Genomic DNA, 19,726 nt, shown 5'->3' on the forward strand with positions numbered 1-19,726 from the left:
CTTGCTCAGTGTAGATTAAGGGAGTGCTCTGACTGCTTCCTGGGATGAAAACAGTGTGGCAAGTGTGCATCTACAACCTTCACACACAAAAAAAATCCAACCCAAGTCCAAAATACCCACAGGTTAAAATCAGTTTCACAAAATTAAAAACAAAAAAAAATAATCAAAAAGTAAATTTAATAATCCAACAATATCAACAACCAATGAAGTCAATTGCTCTACAGATGCCGCTTGTCTGCTCTGGTGCAGCTCGAAAGAAGTGAGGGAATATTATGACCATCTTAATAAGCCCAATAAGGGGAGAGAGGCTCTTTGCCGTGTCATTTAATTCTTGGGAAACAAATCCGTAGATCCGGATTGTGAAGAAAATAATTCAGTCTAATATCCTGCAGGACTGCACTTTCCATGATTGCTGTGGGTTTTAGGATCAGAGATAAATGCATGCCTGCTGGTGAAAGGCATTACTCAGTAGACAGAGGCTTAATATTAATTTGTGCAGCATGGATTGCACGGGCACTTCTTTTAGATTAGCTATCATATGTTAGTCAAACAAATGAAATAGGGTAAATATAAACAGGTCAATCAAATCCCTTTTTAAAGAGGCCAGATGTCAAAGTCAGCTTTAGATAAGAGTGTTACAACAGGAGTGTTGGAGACTGATTGTGTTGCTCAGGGAGAATAGCAGGGAAAGGTTCAGGCTCAGCGTCTCCAACCAGGGCTCCACCCTGCTGCTTCTAATATCTACATGATATGAAGGCAAGCTGCAGTTCACAAAATTCCTCATTAATATAAACACATTAAACATGAGAAACATTCAGTCCCAAGTGCAACAGTGACAGTGTGCAAAAGTCAGTTCTACATTTGGGAAATTAAATTTGCTACAAAAAGCCTGTAAGAACATTATAAATAACATTTCTGCGTTAAGCGGATTAAATCTGTCAGAGATTTTAAATTAATGTTAATGCCATTCTTTTTACTTTTCTTTGTATTGTATAGGTCTATGTTTGGAGAACAATATGTGTGCCTTTATTTTATTCATGCTTTATATAGATCAGCTATAAGTCATTGATAAGAACTTTGAGGATACTTGGTTGCAAGAAATGTATCCACCACTTGCTCCCTTAGCTCTTTAATTATTAGGGATCACCGTCTAATAAATTTTTTTCTGGAAAAACCTGTGCACCAAAATTAATTAAATTAATTAATAAACAATATCATAAAATGGATGTAAACTGCAAGCCTGGTGGCTTATTAGATGAAGCATAAACATCACCTAGATAGTTTGTTCCCAACCTGGCAACCCAAAACTAGTTTTAATTTTAGTTAATTGTTTATACCGTTAAAGAGAACCTATTATACTTTCCCGTATTTTCTGACCTATAAATGTTGTTGTAAAGTCATGTCAAACAATACAAAAGTGAAGAAAAACAATGTGTTTTCGCCTTTAAAGTTATTTGTATTCCCATGTGATCTTATCATGGTGCAGCAAATAGAAGAGAGCAAATGTCAGTCTTTGTATGCGACTTTTATTCACAGGTCATAATGGACTGATATGCTTTCCTCCCAGTCACAAGAGGGCGGTGAAGACTGCAGCTGGAGCTCCACGGTTAAAGCGGCCTGATCACCGGCGGGTGGTTAACAACAAGTTCAGTCAACATGGCTGCCTCCGTGAGGAAAGCAGCCCACGACATAGAAACGCGAAAGCGGACCGATGATGTGCTTCTGTCGGAAGGAATCGACTTCAGCTCCCTGCTGCTCTCTCAGGCCGTGCTGGACGGACTCTCCTCCTCTGGATTCCAGAAACCTTCACCGATCCAGCTCAAGGCGATCCCGCTCGGCCGCTGCGGACTTGGTGGGTTCTTGAGACCGTGTGGGCCGCTCCGCGTGGGTTTGTGTTTCATAGTCTACGGATGGCTATTTAGAACAGAAACAGGTGTTCTGACTGACTGGATCTGCTCTCTGAATCCGCAGGTGTATTTGTTGCGACTCTTGCTACAGATTAAATTAGAGTTGGAGGACGAATTCATACAAATGACTCATAGAAACACTTGCATGATTAAGACATTGTGTATTAACCTATCCTCATCATTAGGCGCATGACACCTGCAGTCAGTGGTGGATTGTGCGTACATTTACTCAAGTGCTGTACTTGAATACACTTTGAGGTACTTGTAGTACTTTACTTGAGTATTTCCATTTGATGTTACTCTCTACTTTTACTCCACTACAGTTTGTTATTCAGCAACTTAAACGTCACTAGTTCTTAAGCAGGTTTAATTTATTCTATTGTAATGATATAATAATTATATATAAACTAATACATTATTAAATGTTAAGCTACCAAGCAATATACAAAGTAATGAAATAAGCCCCGCATTTACTAGTAACCTGCAACATTAAAGTGGTGCACAATAACTTACTTTTTGTACTTATTGTGTTTTGTTGCTAATTCTTTTGTACTTTTAAGTATAAGTTTGGATTCAGGACTTTTGCTTCATACAGTATTTAAAGAGGTGCTGCACACGACAAACATGTATTTTGAGCTGTTAACTAAATTTAATGACTGTACTGTGATGAAACACACCAATGCTGGTGTAAATATTGAGTCCTGAAGTACAACAAGCGCTCCAGGTGTGTAACATTAAAATGGCTGCGTCATTACGAGCTGTAATTGGCTATCAACACATCTGTCATGAGGATTATAGCCAGTCATTTTCCCTTTCCAATGGCAGATTGCTGTGGTTCCCAACCTTCTGGTCGTAGGTACCCCCACAGCCCTCCCCCTGTAAGATAAACTTGTGTTCTCCTTTATCAATTCCCAATGCATGTTCCATATCTATAACAGTCCCTGTATAAAAGTTAGTGTTGTTAATTGTTTCATACAGTTGAACTGGCAATATTGAGGTTTGTTTGGTCAGCAGTCATACAACTTGAAGTGAAGCTTAATGTTTCAACCATTAGGCTACTTTTTTTACTAACTATTTGAAACGTTTATCCATTACTTTAGTTCATTATTTTTAGATTTACAGTATATGTATTCATAAGGCTTCTTTTAGCTGCCTGCTCAAACTAACGTTACTGCACGAACTTGCTAACTAGGTTTCACTTGCGTAACTGCAACATTTAGTGTTCAGGTGTTATAGCTTAAAATTAATCCGTCTGCATGACTTGATCCCACGCAGAGAATTTATAAATTTTTTTAATATGGGTCAACTGAACTGACCCTTTTTACTTTAACCCTTGTATGGTCTTCACTTTTGTGACTCTCAACTTGACTATTTGAGGTTTTAAAAATAAGATAGAAATAACATTTTACGTCACAAACCATTAAAATTTATTGTCTTTATCTCCGTTTCAGTCAATAGAGATAACATATGTTTAGTAATTGTAAGCAGTCTCTACTAGAGCACAATTAACAATGGAAGTGTGATTCATTTTTTGTGGTGGAGGACAGAGGGTAAAGAATGGGGAACAGTGAGAGCAAACAGCTTTTCTGTGCATAGACTTTAATAATGTAACATTATATTCTGTGTGTTTGTGTATTTGTTTATAGGCATTTTCTCTATCTCTGTGTATGCGGGTCAAAGTCACCCGACGACCATATGAAGGATGTAAATATGTGGGGTATAGAAGCATGTGTGCTCTTTTATGTGTTTTTTTTGTTTATCACATAAAATAAGCTAATGCCACTGAGTTTCAGGTAGAAAAAAAAAAAATACTTGTATAATTTTTCTTCTTGTAAAAACTTGAAACAGGTCCATTGGAACCAAATACCAAGCAAGGGTTAAGCTGCTCGGTGACGGCTTAAATGACAACTATTATTGTGATCACAGTATTATGACTGTGATTCTAAATAGTTACTTAGGAATAAAACTGGGGGGTTTTACTTTCAGAAATGAATTTGGAAAAATGCCTCCACAACATGCAACCAGACAAAGTCACCAATAATCCATAGGAGATATAGTAGCTATATTCAACTTGCAGGTTGTCTATGTAGTGACCAGTGACGTGCAGTGAGGGTTGGGGTTGGGGAGGCACTGACTCACAAGTTAGATTTACAAACATACAGTTGGATGCCAATAGGATAGGATGAGGGAATAGGAGCGAATAGGATGCTGAAAACCATTTTAAAACACCAGTGCCACTGTATATTGCAGTATATCTTACCTTTACTGACTGAAAGTCCAGCTTTGAAAAATGTCTTAATTTAGAAATCAAATCCTCCATTTTCAGGGCAGAAATGACAGCTTGTTGCTAAGCTCTACAGCGTCGCACAGCACACTTCTTGTGTTTACTTTTTGCACACAGGTCAGAGTTCACCGTGACCTGGCTGGTGGCTATCAGGCTGGTGGCTATCAGGCTGCTCACTATCGCAGTCTTCCTTGAGGCAGAGGTACTGCCTGCCTCAAGCCAGACATTTTCCCTGTGGATTTATGTCTTATCAATAAGGTGTAAATATTACACACATACGTAAAATACATTACTGAACACCATGGAAAAGAAGACGTATGCTTTTATTACATAAAAGTGTCCTCAACCATCATATTGGAAACATACACAGAGGGAGGCACAGCCTCACCTGCCTCCCCTGACTGCACGTCACTGGTAGTGACAATCCTCTCGTCTGCAGCTGTGAAGCAGAGAGTGGTTAATCACTGTGTTCTTAAAGTAAACACCTCTCATTGGTCACACTCTAACTGTGGATGGGAGGCACTTGATTTGATGTAGCAGACTGGGCACTCTAGATGGTGAAGCATCAATATTGCATACAATCAAGTTTAATCATCTGTGGAAGCCACAGTTGTGATTGTGATTATCCAGACTAATTGCACAGCCCTGCATTGTCCATGTGTTGTTTCAGATTTGATTGTACAGGCCAAGTCTGGCACGGGAAAGACGTGCGTGTTCTGCACCATTGCCCTGGACTCTCTGGTCCTGGATAATCCTGCAACTCAGGTGAGCAGATTCACTCCGGACAAGAGGATGAGTGAAATATGGAAGTGTGTCTTTACTTTTTTTTGTAATCTCAGGGATGCATGTACAGTAATTAAAAAAAAAAGTAATTAAAAGTCTTCAGGCAACTTCTAATGGATAATACAAATTCACAGGGGAGAACAATACTTTTATTTTTAAATGTAGCACTGCTCAATTTTGCCAACAACAGATGGTCATGGGAAGCAATCCCTTTGGTTTTGAGGGGCTTAATCTGATGGGATTATGATGCTCTGTATCATAAGTGTAAATGAAAGAGGGTGATTATTGATAAAGCAGAGGTACAGCTGGTCTTATGGATGAACTGGCTGCATTTTAGTGCAATCTTATTAGCTGTGGGGTCTCAGATTGGGAACTACCCCACACCTGCCTATTTGCTTCCAATCAAATGTAAGTGGCTGTTGACATTCAACTTTCTTCCTCCTGCAGGTTCTTGTCCTGGCTCCTACACGTGAGATAGCCGTGCAGATTCACTCAGTGGTGATGGCCATAGGCTGTGCCATCGAGGGCCTTGAGTGCCATGTTTTCATTGGGGGCAGGCCTGTTAGTCAGGACAAAATCCATTTGAAGAAGTGCCATGTAGCTGTGGGCTCACCCGGTAAGAGACCAATGGACAATTAACAGAGAGGCATCACTTGTTTATGTGGCCATCATATTTATGTCATTTTTTAATTAAATGGTATCAACCATGTAGTGCTCTTTCCGGCTGGGGGAGCTGCAAAAAGCATAGTGTTAGCAACTGTTAAAAAGTGCATGGGGCAACACGGTAGCTTAGCTGGTAGAGACTCCATATATGAGTCTGTATCAGAGACCTGGTTTAGATTCCAACCCTTTGATGTATGCCATCCCCTCTCTTTTTTAATATCATTTTAACAAACTGTTAAGTGCATAGAGGATTTATTAACTTTTACAAGAAACTGTTCTCGCTTTAGATCTGGTAGCTGTGAAAAGCATAGTTAACTGCTAATAAGTGCATACTTATTTCCTAATAAAGTGTTTATAAATGTCTTATAATCTAACAAACGTTTATGATGCTATTATTAACACTTGTATAGTCTTGTATACATATAATAATGTCAATAAACGTCTTATAAGGACTCAAATGCCCTTGTTACCTATTAACTAGCGCTTATTATAAGGACGTTGATATGAAGCATTACCGTGTTGGGTAACTGTGCTTCTGGTTATGTACCCAGGTCGTATCAAGCAGCTTATCGAGCTGGGCATGTTATCCACCACAAGCATCAGACTGTTTGTTCTGGACGAGGCAGACAAGCTGCTGGAGGAGGGCAGCTTCCAGGAACAGATAAAGTAAGATGGACATAAATATCTAGAATCATAGTCCTAAGTAATAATATGATACAGCTGCAGGTTGGTGATGTTATTCAAACAATGAACTTTGACATGAGCCCTTCATAACAAATGTGTTTAAAAGTAAAGAAAAATGCAATTGCAATTGAAATCCATCCACCTCCTCTGTTTGACACTTTAGCTGGATCTTTTCCGCTCTGCCCGTGAACAAACAAATGCTCGCACTCTCTGCCACCTACCCTGAATCCCTTGCGCAGCACCTTACCCGCTACATGAGAGAGCCCACTTTTGTCAGACTCAACCCCACTGACATGGGCCTTAAAGGTAAGACCCCGGTTGGCTCTGCTGCTATTATTGTCACCACAAAAAGCAGACGAAAACAAACTCTAATTTAAAAGGTTGAAGCATCAATTCATATTAGACAAAGTACTTGGCCTGTCAGCTGTGTCTTGTTAACATAATTAAACTGTACAGTGTCAGTCAGTAATTAACGGCTGTCCTGGCTAACAGAGACTCTTCATAATATGATGGGATAATGACATTTTTAGTGTGACATGTTTTAAGGGGTTACATCCTGCCAGAAAATGTCCTCTCTTCCTCAGGGATGATTGACAGTAAGCAAAGAGTAACAATGTGGACATTAATGAGATTTTTTGGGGGGCTCCAAAATAGCCTTTTCTAAGCCTTAAAAGCGTTTATTTTGACAGATGCAGTGACTATGACTATGTACACATCCCACCAACAGAACTCTGGGTGATTTCTTCATCTCCTAAAAACTCTTATGCTTTTTAATCAGTTATGCTTGACTTGATGACTTGACATGTATGTGGTTCTTGTGTGCCCCCTGCCAGGCCTAAAACAGTATTACAAGCTGGTGCAGTCCCATCCTTTATCTCACAAGGTTTTCGAGGAGAAGGTGCAGCACTTGCTTGAGCTTTTCAGTAAAATCCCATTCAACCAGGCTCTGGTGTTCTCCAACCTACACACAAGGTAACACAGTTTATATGTTTACCCTTGTTTTTCTTTATCAGCAAGAAAAATATATGTAATTCGTTAGATCTGTAGATTGATGATGTATGTTTGAGAAAACGGTGTGGATTGCTCCTACAGGGCTCAGCACCTAGCAGACATTCTGTCCTCCAAAGGCTTACCTGCTGTTTGTATCTCAGGTGAGGGGGTGTAGTAATGGCATAACTCAATCAACATTAATTGTATTAATGGAAGTTTTTAAAGTTGAATAATAGTTCAAGTAATTTAAAAAGTAAAAATATCAAACATCTGGTGGTTACATTATCTTGAATTTCTGTCTTCTGTATGTCCATCAGTTTGGGGCTGTGTAACTTGTCATTATTGTTGTTGTTTTTTTACATCCTATAGACTTAGCAATGAATATATCAAGGAAAATGCATACACAGGATCTTGAAGCATTCATTGAAAAGTGATTTTACCTTTTGCAAATATTATTTTTTTAAACCGTTGTCTTAGCAGAGCTGATTCCAGTTGATGTGATTTTATTCAATGTGACTGTGTGTGATAATGTGTCCAGGTGGTCTCACTCAGGACCAGAGACTAGAGGCCATGTCAAAACTGAAGCAGTACCAGTGCAGGGTGCTCATCTCTACTGACCTGGTGAGACGCACACATCCTCTTTACTTCTTGTCTTTATGGATCTCATTAAAAGTGTTAAAGTCTTGGGTGTTATGATCAGCATCTTTAATCCTGGTCTTTTTCTCTCTGTTCTTGCCTTTCTGTCAGACTTCCAGAGGTATAGATGCAGAGAAAGTAAACCTGGTGATAAACCTGGATGTGCCGCAAGACTGGGAGACGTATATGCACAGAATTGGACGGGCCGGCCGCTTCGGTTAGTCTCCAATACTGCTTGGTTAAAGCAGAAATAAGCATTTAGAATTGGGGAAAAAAGTCTCAAGAACTGACCCTCTATTAACTTTAAATTTCTGGTTTGGTATATTTAGTGGCCATAGAGGTCTGGTCAAGGACTACTGGCATTGCATTGTTCCAAAAAGTTTAAAAAAGAACAGTTTCTTCAACTGTAGAAAGCCCAGAACTCATTGTGATAGTTGGTTCACTGATTAAGACTGACAGGCTGAGCAGGCTGACAGCAGCCAGTGAGGGATCTAGAAGTCAAGCAAGCAAGTAGTGTTATAGCGGGTAATATTCAGCATTTACACATTTTGTGAGATCACCCAAGATGGTCCACATTTCGATAGAAGCAACCTGTTGATGATACAGGTATCAGTTTCTATCCTGGTTAGGTGTGAGGTGAGATCTCACAATATTGTGTGCGTGTACTTAACTGCTATCTCTGGACACACACTTCGTACACTCTCCTTTATCTCTTCCTTTTATTTGAATGGGTTCTCATCAAGAATACATTTTGTTCGTAGGAACCCAGGGGCTGGCTGTGACCTACTGTTGCCATGGGGAGGAGGAGAACAAGATGATGGCCATTGCTCAAAAGTGCGGCCTGAGTTTGTCTGCGTTACCTTGTGAGTCCTGCCCACATGTCTGTGAAGTGTTTTACATCTCACCTGTGTAGCTTTTAACCCTTTAAAAGAAAAAGTAATAACAGTTTGTCTTCTGTCCTTTTAGCCACCATAGAGCCTGGGCTGATGGACGAGCCGTGTGACTGGGATGTCTGCGCTGAGGCTTTCACTCCAGGCCCCTTACCTCAGCTCTCCTCCAGGACAGAGAAGAAGAAACGTGCCAAGCCAGTCATGGATCAAGCTCCTGAGCACAGAGTCACGGATCAAGCTCCGGAGCACAGAGTCACGGATCAAGCTCCGGAGCACAGAGTCACGGATCAAGCTCTGGAGCACAGAGTCACGGATCAAGCTCTGGCGCACAGTGGTCAAAGGAAGCCAGAAAAAAAACATTCAGCACTCAGACTGGGAGCATACTGTGAAGGGAATACTAGAAGAGCATCTCCTGCAAAGGACACTCTCCCAAAGCATTCTCCTCGGGTTATGCCAACTCGAAAAGAGCTGCAAGACGCTCTGCCGAAGATCCCTCCTCTCAGCTCATTCAAGAGTTTTAGGTCAAAGTTTATGACCTTTGAGGAGGCTGAGCAAGACTTCCACAGCTTCATTACCACAGGTTTGGGGAGGTCAGTTGAGGTCATCAGGCAGTTCAGAGGTGGAGAGGACGGTGATCACAACGGGCATACTGAGTCTTTCACACTGACGGACAGCGGAGCTCAAAGTTTAAAACAAAACAGGGAACAGTGGAAGTCTGACTTTTCACCTCCAAGGTCATTTTCTGCTTCTTTAAACTCCCAATCTGAAGAGGATGATGAGACAAATCAGGCTAGCAGAAGTAAATACAGGGCAATCACTGAGCCTCAGACTGAAGCTAGACAAACACCCAATGTGAGGGAATCAAAGGCAGAGACCTCAGGATCCAAAACGCATACTTCTTCTGCATCCAAAACGTATCCCCAGACAACCTGTGCATCAAGTGCGAGAGCTTCACCTCTGCCTGACTATGAATCTGTACCAACTGCTAAATCAAGCGGTCATCCCAGTCAGACAGCTCCAGAAAAGAAGAGCAGAAAGATTAAAGAAAAGATTGTGAAACAGACTAAAAACATTCCAGGGAAGATGAACAGAGAGCAGAAGAGGGTCAGGGATATAGTAGAAGTAGATGATGATGACGATAATGGGGAGGACGAGGAGGAGTGGAGTGCTGAAAGTTACTGGAGAGCCAGCTACAGAGCCTGGAACGATTACTACGCTTCCATGTCAACTTTTCAAGAGCGAGATTACCAAAGCCACTACAGTATAGCCCACAACTGGATGGCAGCTTATCGTATGAATGCTGTGTACATGGAAGAACTCCTGAAACACTGAAATGTCTGTATCGTTAATCAGGACGTTCAATCGTGCTGTTTTCTAGTGAGACAATGTGTCTGAATATCCCCCCCTGGAAAACGAATTGAGTACAAACATTTGCACCTCTTCTAACGCGTTGCGCTTACACTTTTTGTGTATTTTTCAATGAATTCATACCATATATGTATGTCCCAATTACTTTTCTAATAAATTACCAGTAAGGAGCATCTATTTGAAAGCACTCTTTTGTTATGGCGTCACACATTCACAAGCTATGAAACAATCATGTTATATAATCTATATTTTCTTTGTTTGAGCTTTAGAGTATACAGAGCATCCACATCACTATAGCTATTGATAAAAAAAACTGATGTTTAAAAAGGAAGGTGAAGAAGGGGGAGCACGACTGTAATTTACTTTATGTAATCTCTTCAGCAGGCATGGCAAGGTCAGACAATGCACATGCTCCTGATTACAGGCTAATCAACAGTGTCCATTCAACCAATCAGTACGGGCAGAACAAAAGGCAAACACCCTTGAATAAATTAATTTAAAACCAGGGGCCCACTTCAGCTCATTTTTTACCATCTGTAGCGTTTGAGTCACCAATTTAAAATCGTCATCGTGCAGGAAGGTGAATGGCTCTATTATACTGCAGCACACTGAGATGGACTGTAACCAGGAGACAGATGTGTGTAGCTTGAGCCAAAGAGATCTTCCACATTCAAAGAGTTCATTAAAGGACGCACACAGACAGCCGAAATCATGGAGGAACACGCTTTCTGGAATGAAACAACCCCACACCATGAGACTCTGGTGCATACTTTGTTTTTCCTGTTCAACTGCACAGTCTTAACCTTAGCATTAGTCTTGGGTTTACCCGGGAACTTATGGATTTGTTGGGTTGTTTTCAGGACCAAGAGCCTGCAGACTTTCAACAACGCGTTGCTGGTCAGCTTGGCAGCCAGTGACCTCCTGAAGTGCTCTGTGGACACGCCGCTGCTGCTCTTCTCTTTTCTGCGTTATGGGAAGGACAGCCAGGTGTCGGTGTCTGTGTGCACCCTGCAGCAGTTCACCTATGCCCTGTGCAGCTGTGTCCAGTTGCTCACTCTGGTCAGCATCAGCGTGGAGCGCTTCCAGGCCATCGCGTTTCCTTTCCAAACAGAGAGGAGAAAAGCGAGGGTCCGCCTCTGGATCCTGTCCATTTGGGCGTGCGGCCTCGTTTTGGCTATAATTTCTCTGATTCTTTCCAAAAAGGCGCTTTTTTACATGCTCTGCCGTCCTCACCTCGGGGGTCATGGCGACGAGCGTCTTCAATACTCTGATCCATTTGGACCCTACGTGCTGGTCCCGTTGTGGGGATTGTCTCTCACTGTGATCGTTATCCACTACGTACGGATATTCAAAGTTGTAAAGCTGCACCGAAAGAAAGTGTTCAGTCGGGGAATCCAGCTGAGGCCGACGGTGTCGGAGCACGTGTGGGGCCGTCCAAGTGTTCCTGCTTCAGCACCACGGTCAGCTCCGCCGGGCTCCTTCAACCCGCTGCCTCCCGGCCGGACGGTGCTCTTGGTGGCCGAAGCCAGTGCTCCCTTTGCGGGCTCATCCTCGAGATTCGCCCCGGGGAGACCTCCGGAGATTGTGGGGGCAGTGTGTCTTTTGACACCTGGGGCCAGGGAGCGGGGAAAGAAACGGATGGAGGGGAAGCTGGCCCAGCGTTTTGGATACATAATCATTGCGTTCACGCTCTTCTGGGTGCCTATGGTTGTCATTTTACTAATGAACGTCATCTCGTGGCAGGACACTGACAACGTGAGTGTAGCAGGATTTTTTTCATTAGCCTACTACTGCAATTGTCCATACAAATTTAAAATACAATGTGCAGTCTAATGCAAGCCAGTGTGACTGTAAGATGTAATGTTTCTTATATCTGTTCTCCGAAGGACCTGTACACAATATCAGAAACTTCTTTCCAAATAATACAACAAAGCCACAGCCTCAAAATGGTACCACAGAAACAACACAAGCAAGTCAATAGTATCAACAAAATAATTTTAAACACTTTTTTTGCAAGCTGTTGCAACGCATTGCACAGCTATTTCTATTTTTCTAATTACTCAGTGTAAAGGGCAATGATGCATCACTATATAATTGATTCATCAAGGAATTACCAAAGGTTTTGCCAAAGCAATTATCCAATAAACATAAACTGAGTTTGTTTGGTCAGACAAAACAGGCAATATAAAGATATCAGCTTGGGAAATGGTGATTAATTGATAAGTCATATCATTAAAAAAACAATTATCAACAGATTAATCATTAATGAAAATAATGACGTGGGCCCTAGATCATGCTGTAGCTGTTTGTTGCAGAAACATGGAATGGTATTGTGCTAATGAAGCCCTCTCCTGTTTTCCCATAGTTGCTGATGGAGCTGGAGACATCAGCTATGGTGCTGACCTGTGTGCAGGCTGCAGTGGATCCCCTCATCTATACTTTAGTTACCAGACAGTTTCACTCGGAACTCCGCAAGATCCTCTCCTCCATCCCAAGGTGTCCCCTCAAACGGATGGCCTGAACGTTCAGCGGTTTATGAACATTTGGTCCACATGTATTGCACTTTTCTGAATTGAAGCTAAAAATGCGCAAGCCGCTGTTTTGTGTTTAAACACACACAAACATACAGTGATTTACAGGCGGATGAAGAAGAGAGCTTACAGAATTTTGTATTTGTGGCAGATATAGATGTTTTATCAGGCGTTTCACAGTCGGGACACAAGACATGGTCATAAATAATATTCAACACCTGACAAGATACGCACAGCAGTAGTCTCAACAACAACAGGTGGCATAGGAGGGCAAAGCAAAGAGTTAGGAAAACTGACTGAGCCCAGAAAAAAACACAATCAAAGGAGAGTACATAACAGAGAAAGAGAGAGACAAACACAATCACAGACCTCTGTTTTTGTTGTTTGTAAACAAAAATGCAATCCTTTGACACTTTGAGCGGAAATATGCTTACATAATAATAACTGTGTCATTCATAAGTGCAGCTGACACAAAGCGGTAAATAACTCACGTTTAATCACTGTCCTAGCAATAAAAAAAATGCAGGGAACCTCACTTCTGCCGTTACCTATGTCATACCCTTGTTGTAGTTTTCAATGGATTCTAATGTCGGACTTGATGCTGTGAATATGAAGTCAATGTCTTCAAACCGACTTTTGAAATTACACTGAAAAAGCTCTGCTTGTGTGTGCCTGTCTTCTTTCTTTTTTTTTTAAACTTCAGGTAAGGTTGCGCACAGTTTGACTAAATTCTAATACTAGGCTGCTTCTGTCTCTGTGTACAGTACTAAATTACCAGCAATAGTACTACTGATGGTCTCTGGTAGTCAGAGGTAAAACACATCCTGTTCCAACACCGTATAATATTTTTTGGCTTTTTTGGGGGCGTTGGTAATAGCATCAGAATCGGAGGGAACTAAAGCACAACAGAGGAGTCTAAGGGACCTTACATTCTTGTGTAGTGATGCACTGATATGGTACCAATTATGATATACATTTCCACCTATGTCAGCTGATATGATAATGATATGTGTTTGTTTTTTTCTATAAGTCTTCATACAAATGCGTGTAAAACTGGTTAAGCTTTTTTGATGTCTCCATTTTAAGGTAATTAAATACTGTTTTAAAAAGTTCATTATACATTTTGCTGCCAGTGTGAAAGTTGTTAATCTACTTCTACTGAAAAACGAAACAAAAAAAGTTTCACATCAGCTACATATGGGCAGACATAATATTAGTCCAATTCCAGTATTGCTTTTGAAATATTCTCTTGGCTGATATGGACAGTATGCTGATATATTAATGTATCTTTTGCCCCATCTGTGTGCTCTTGATCAATATTTTATTTCACCTATGTGAAGCAGAAGAAGTAGGTGCTTCGTAGTGCTGTAACTGAAACTGATCTATCCTGCGTTGGAGAAGCAGTGGTCTCATTCACCTAAAGACAAACCTAACCATCTAATGTAGCTGTTGGACTCAGGGTGACTTTCAAGGTCAACAGAGATGCATCAGTTAGGAGGTTAACAGAGCTACCGTCCATTGTTACAAAATGATGGGATTTGATGATTAGTCACACTAAATTTACATGTTAGGGCTGCAAGTTGAGAGAACAGACAGAATAGCACATCTTGGGTGACAGAGATCTGCGGATAGTTCATTCAGTGTCCTCTGTGGGTCTCTGCGGTCACCGTTACAACAGACTTCCCTGCATTAAGTTCTCCAGAAGATAAAGTAAATAAAATCCTTTGAAACACCAAGGGGGACAAAAAGTACAAACACCAAGTTTTCTAACCACACAGAGTACACATACTCAACAACTTTGAAAAATGCCCGCTGAGTTTGGGGAAGAAAAAACGTTGACAGCTATAAAGACTACTGAAAGCATACTGTTGTTCACACAGGAGGTAGGGATACAACAGGACAACAACGAGAGAGAAAAAGAGGAGAGTGAGGAAGAGAGAAAGACAGACCGAGGGAGAAAGAGAGCGAACAAGAAGACAGCTTCACTGGTTCTGCCAAACAATGGTCAAATATTACAAAATATTCTATTAACAATATTCACAAAGAACCTGGGCTCAGGACACATTTGTATCAGAAATTCCCAGCGAAAGCCTTGTGCTTTTAATAGTGGTGATTTAAATTCAAAACTTTTTTTTTTTGGTTTCTTTGTTAGATAATTGAGTTATTTGAGGTCTGACGGGCTGTAGCAGCCAAAGGGGAAAATAACAGGGAGGGACAGCGGTTCAAAAAACTATAAAAAGAAATAAATCTCTTTTTACTCCAGCAACAGGCACATAGTGTAAAAAGGCTCGCAGCTGAGAATTTCTGACAGAAATGAATAGGACGTACTCTTCAGAGTGGCAGCTAGTCAAATATACCATATACTGAGCCATAGAGACCTCCAGAAGAATTGAAACACACATTTTCAATCAACTAAGCTAAACACATTCTTACACACACACGCGCACACACACGCGCGCACACACACACACACACACACACACACACACACACACACACACACACACACACACACACACACACACACACCTCCTATCCAAAACATCTAGCAAAAAGTCACATACACTCATATGAAACATATTGGTAATGCCATCACAGACACCTACCATATTTCATCTTTTAAAGGATTTTCACTCAAGTGGAATAATATTGAAACCTGAAAATAATGGCGTATTTATCTATCAACAGGTGAGTGGACCAAAATGACACAAAACTAAAAGGGTAGGATTAAATCCTACTAAGAAATAAGAACATGATAATGTATTATTATTTCCTTTACCTTTGAGTTTTCTTCATTTCCCTTATATATCCTGCTAAAAAAAAGACCTTAATAGTCAAACTGATGCAGAAATCATAAAAAGGTGCTTTGTGCACAGTGACACATGACTTGCTCTGGGTGGGATCTCATCTCCAACACTTGGTAGGCACACTCTCACACGCCTCCTCATCTAAAACGACTCCCTACACGTAATCTCCATTCTTTCACACACGCACACATACGCACACCAACCACTAACACGAGTACACTGTATCTAAAAGCCATCCTCTGTCTGTGTACAGGGAGTCCATGTCGGTACAGTACATGACCAGCAGGGGGCAGGCTCCACCACGGCCAGACTAGGACTCTGAATGCCTTCTCCTCCATCATTCCCAGTCCTCCTTTGTCCCTCAGTCTGTCTCGATGAGTCTTTATCTGTCTTTCTGCGTGATGCGCCTGCACTCTAGTCTTCACAGTGCGGACACCTTCACAACGTTCTGGTGGATGGGGCCTGCTGGCAGATGAGCATCGCCCTCAGGAGTCGTCACTGGCGGTGTGGGAATGCTGATGATTGCTGTGGTGATCTGGCTGCTCTGGCAGTTCAGGGATGCTGGCTCGTCTACGCGCATGTTGAGACTGGAGCGGCTACAGGAAGGAAAGGGGATCAGAAATGTAAAGGCTTATGCAGAAACATTTCACTAAAAGTGGCCAGTTTTGGTTGAGAAAAATTATGTAATGAGAAACCCTCCTCTTTCTTTTGATAGCTACGGTTTAAGTACAAGGTTGCTTTTTATTGTTTCACAAAGGATATAATTGTCTTAGAGACGTGCCCTTAACAAGCTGACCTTTCAAATTGAGCAAACAACCCTTAAATCAACCATTAATGAGAATGGGGTCAACACTTTTTTAGAGCTTTTAAAACAACTCAGGTGTATTTGTGTGTGTTGATTGTAGTGTCAAACCCACTGAGAACCAACACCCAGCTCTGCTCTACAGCTGTTAGCTGCTAAATTAAACTGTGGTCAGTTGTTTCCTGCAAAAAAAGGTTAAACGCAAAAAAAATAGAAGAGCCAAAGCAAACTGGCTGGTGAGAAAAGACAAGCCTCAAGCAAGCTTAAAAGAATTCTTCACCCTTGAAATGATCATTTGTATATTAATCACTCATCCTGTGTGACCTGGAATTCTTGAAGAAAAATGTTTTTTTCTCACATGCCTCTGTGGTGAACAGGCAATCGTTCTTTTTTCACCATGGAGGCATGCGGAAAATTATTATTTTCAGGATGAAGTATTCATTGAACACCCCCCTATTTGGTGTTGGTGGACCAATTGCTCTGTGTCTTCTGTGTGGCAAGTAGACAGGTGTTTGTGATAGAACTGCAAACTATCTATTAGTCGATCAACAGAAAAAGAAGCTTGACTGTTTGTAGCTTCGCAAGTGTGAAGATTTGCTGCTTTTCTTTGTCTTACGTATATATTGTGTCTTTGGGTTTTGGCTGAATCAAATAAGCTATTTAAATACTCAAACACTTGAATACATACAGGCGGTTTTCACAATTGTCTGACATCTAACAGACCAAGCATTTTATTCACTATTGGAGAAAATAATATGCAGATTCAGTCACTATAAAAGCACTTTGCGAGGGCGAAATATTGTGTGTCATGACTGAAAGTTTAAGAACAATTGCGGTTATGTTGTGGGGACAATCACAGCACATTAGTGCCTCTTTGTTGCCATTAGTTGAATGATGGCTAATTAGTCTTAGAAAGACTCTTTTATTATTACAGTGGCCATTAGCTCTAACAGTTGATCTGGTTAGAATTTACTTGCTAGGATGTGTCAATACCAGTACAGATGATGAAAGCCAAAACATAAGAAAAAGTGGATTTGTAGATGATACCATATATATTTTCTTAATTGGCTTCTAAATACAGACTTTTTTTTGACTATCAAACAGATCATATCTACAATTTCTTTGTCTACACATCACAATCTTATTATACAGTATAAAACTGTGTAAGAGTAACAAAGTATGTATTTAACGCCATACATCACTTTATCATCATAGCACACAAGTTGAAGGATATAAGAGTGTTTTGCCCTTTCCTTTTAGAAATCCTTTGCTCACCTGGTGCTGAGGGGCTGGATGTGGATGGTGCTGAGCTCCTGCAAGCATTGTTGGTGTTTGTGCGCATGTGTCAAAGGCTGCATGTGCGCCGGGGCACTGGCATTCTGTAAAGGGGTGTGGTGCTTCTTGCTTCGGCGGGTGCAGCACGTGCCCGTCACGCCATCTTGGCTGGAGAGGGAGGGGCTTTGAGACGGGTAATTCTGCAGTCCCGCCTCTAGGTAGCTCTGCTGGTAATACTGCTCGTCCACAAACTCATGGTTCTACAAACAAAGAAGAAGAGAATGTGACCAGCACAGGGAGGAAGATAGAGAGAAAGAGAGTCATAAAAAAAAGATGTTATTGATTTACAACATTTATATTTATGACCTTGTACTGTATACAGCTTGATATAGCCTGTCATTTTCTATTTCATAGCCTGGGTCAATAACTCTTTTGAAAATGTGTGATTCGTTTTTTATATTGGTGTGTGTGTGCTGTATATGTGTGTGTTGTAGCTCAGAATTGCCATATCAACTTTAAAGGTATAGCATGTCAGTGTTGTGTTTCTAGCTCATTTCAGCTGTCCGTAATTACCCAAAACAAATCAGTTATTTCAGATTTAACTTCACATTCATGATGACCTCTATTTGGTCCATATTCGCAAGTATACAAAGTGGAAAAATTAGAGTTTGGGTGAGTTTGGAGCAGAGTATGCTAGATTCTTTCATTTACCAAGCTGTGAGTGCTGCATAAGTGAAATGCAGTGTACCAGACATCACGCTACAGTGGGCTGCACTTGTACTTGCCAATGCACATACAAATACTTAAGATCTATACAAATGATTAAGTCTGGTTGTCAGTTAGTTTCAACTAATGAGCCACATCTAGGCAGAAGCATATGGATGATAGCACAAGCTGGGGTTTATCCTGATATTAATTATTTTAAAGGTCCCATATTGCAAATAGTAACATTTTCATGTCTTTTTAAATTCTAAAGCAGGTCTAGATGCTGTGCAAACACTGTGAAAGTATCAAAACGCTCAATCCAATCAATTTCTTCAGTACATTTCTGCTGTCAGTCAGCTTGGTGAAGGCCGGTTAGCTAGCCGTTCACTGAGAGTGGCTGCTGAAAGACTGATACAGGTATATTCAGACAGACAGTATGAGAAAATGTTGTTGTTCTAGTAGCAACCCAAAATAAAAAGTATGGCTGTGAACATTAGCATATTAGGGGACTTTTAAGATCTACACATTTACTTTTTGTGTGATTCCGGGGAAAAAATGATTGTGCACATTGTTTTGATTTGTCATTAGTAGAGATATTATTGTATATTAATGTGTGTGTGTGTGTGTGTGTGTGTGTGTGTGTGTGTGTGTGTGTGTGTGTTTATGTGTGCACTCACAGTGGTTTTCTCCAGACAGTGCAGCAGGTGGTGGTGCTGGCTCTCTAGTAGAGAGGTGGACTTGGTTAACTGCTGCTCCTCCTCAGTGGAACTCTATAATAAACACACACACACACAAAATTAGTGTTTTTTTTTAAGGAAGACACTAATCAGTGCTGGTGCGCGGGCGGCTGCTGTCCAAGTACCTGTTCTGAAAGGTTCATCTTGTATGGAAGTTGCTTCAGTTGGAGAAGGAGACAAAAGGACAACAGACAGAGTTTTACTTGTGGTCGTAGTTCAGCAGTGAGAACACACAGGGCCTCAGTCATGCCAGTCACTCACAAGGAACATTACTATTCTGACCCTGAGAGGCATGTCTGCTAACTTTAGTGGAGCCAGTGCATTGATCTGTGCTGGAAGGGAGACTTCTAGCACAACACGCTCCGAATGGATATACAGTATATGCGTTTCATACTGTATAAAAATTTCCATTGTGAAATTTCACCTCCATCTCTGTTATTGCAAAGGCTGGCTACGGGCAACTCGTTAAGGACTTGTTTTCCATGTTCTTTCTCCTCTATGCCGTGGTGTTTTATGTGTGTGTGTGTGTGTGTGTGTGTGTGTGTGTGTGTGTGTATCCGTGCATGAACAAGTGGGTGCTATTTCTAGTTCTGTGGTGGTTTGGCTCTGTGGAAAGCGGTGAGGTGATTCAGAGAATAAGTTTACTGCTGGAACGCACAGTAAA

At 41.1% G+C, this 19,726-nt stretch overlaps 3 protein-coding genes across 3 annotated transcripts in view; 2 read left to right on the forward strand and 1 right to left on the reverse strand.

Moving 5' to 3' along the window:
• Window positions 1-1,656: 1,656 nt before the first annotated feature.
• On the forward strand, window positions 1,657-10,302 carry ddx20 (DEAD (Asp-Glu-Ala-Asp) box polypeptide 20; the record flags this gene model as incomplete). The annotated part of the gene is made up of 11 exons (XM_083920407.1): window positions 1,657-1,852; window positions 4,862-4,956; window positions 5,422-5,590; window positions 6,189-6,303; window positions 6,485-6,627; window positions 7,155-7,293; window positions 7,414-7,472; window positions 7,850-7,932; window positions 8,059-8,164; window positions 8,709-8,810; window positions 8,914-10,302. 11 exons carry the CDS (start codon window positions 1,657-1,659, stop codon window positions 10,167-10,169), a joined length of 2,463 nt encoding a protein of 820 aa, XP_083776533.1. The 3' UTR covers window positions 10,170-10,302.
• A 614-nt stretch (window positions 10,303-10,916) lies between these two features.
• LOC310952029 (rhodopsin-like) lies at window positions 10,917-12,726 on the forward strand (the record flags this gene model as incomplete). The annotated part of the gene is made up of 2 exons (XM_083920516.1): window positions 10,917-11,960; window positions 12,571-12,726. 2 exons carry the CDS (start codon window positions 10,917-10,919, stop codon window positions 12,724-12,726), a joined length of 1,200 nt encoding a protein of 399 aa, XP_083776642.1.
• A 3,238-nt stretch (window positions 12,727-15,964) lies between these two features.
• kcnd3 (potassium voltage-gated channel, Shal-related subfamily, member 3) overlaps window positions 15,965-19,726 on the reverse strand; it is a gene marked incomplete at its 3' end in the record, with an annotated part of 101,749 nt that continues 97,987 nt past the window's right edge. The window contains exons 4-7 of the mRNA XM_083920884.1: window positions 19,188-19,220; window positions 19,003-19,095; window positions 17,621-17,880; window positions 15,965-16,139 (exon numbers count right to left, since the gene is read on the reverse strand). Coding sequence (XP_083777010.1) covers window positions 15,965-16,139; window positions 17,621-17,880; window positions 19,003-19,095; window positions 19,188-19,220 — 561 coding nt within the window. The remainder of the gene's footprint in view (window positions 16,140-17,620; window positions 17,881-19,002; window positions 19,096-19,187; window positions 19,221-19,726) is intronic.

The sequence above is a fragment of the Echiichthys vipera genome (assembly GCF_963691815.1).
Source record: "Echiichthys vipera genome assembly, chromosome: 9".
Classification (NCBI taxonomy): domain Eukaryota; kingdom Metazoa; phylum Chordata; class Actinopteri; order Perciformes; family Trachinidae; genus Echiichthys; species Echiichthys vipera.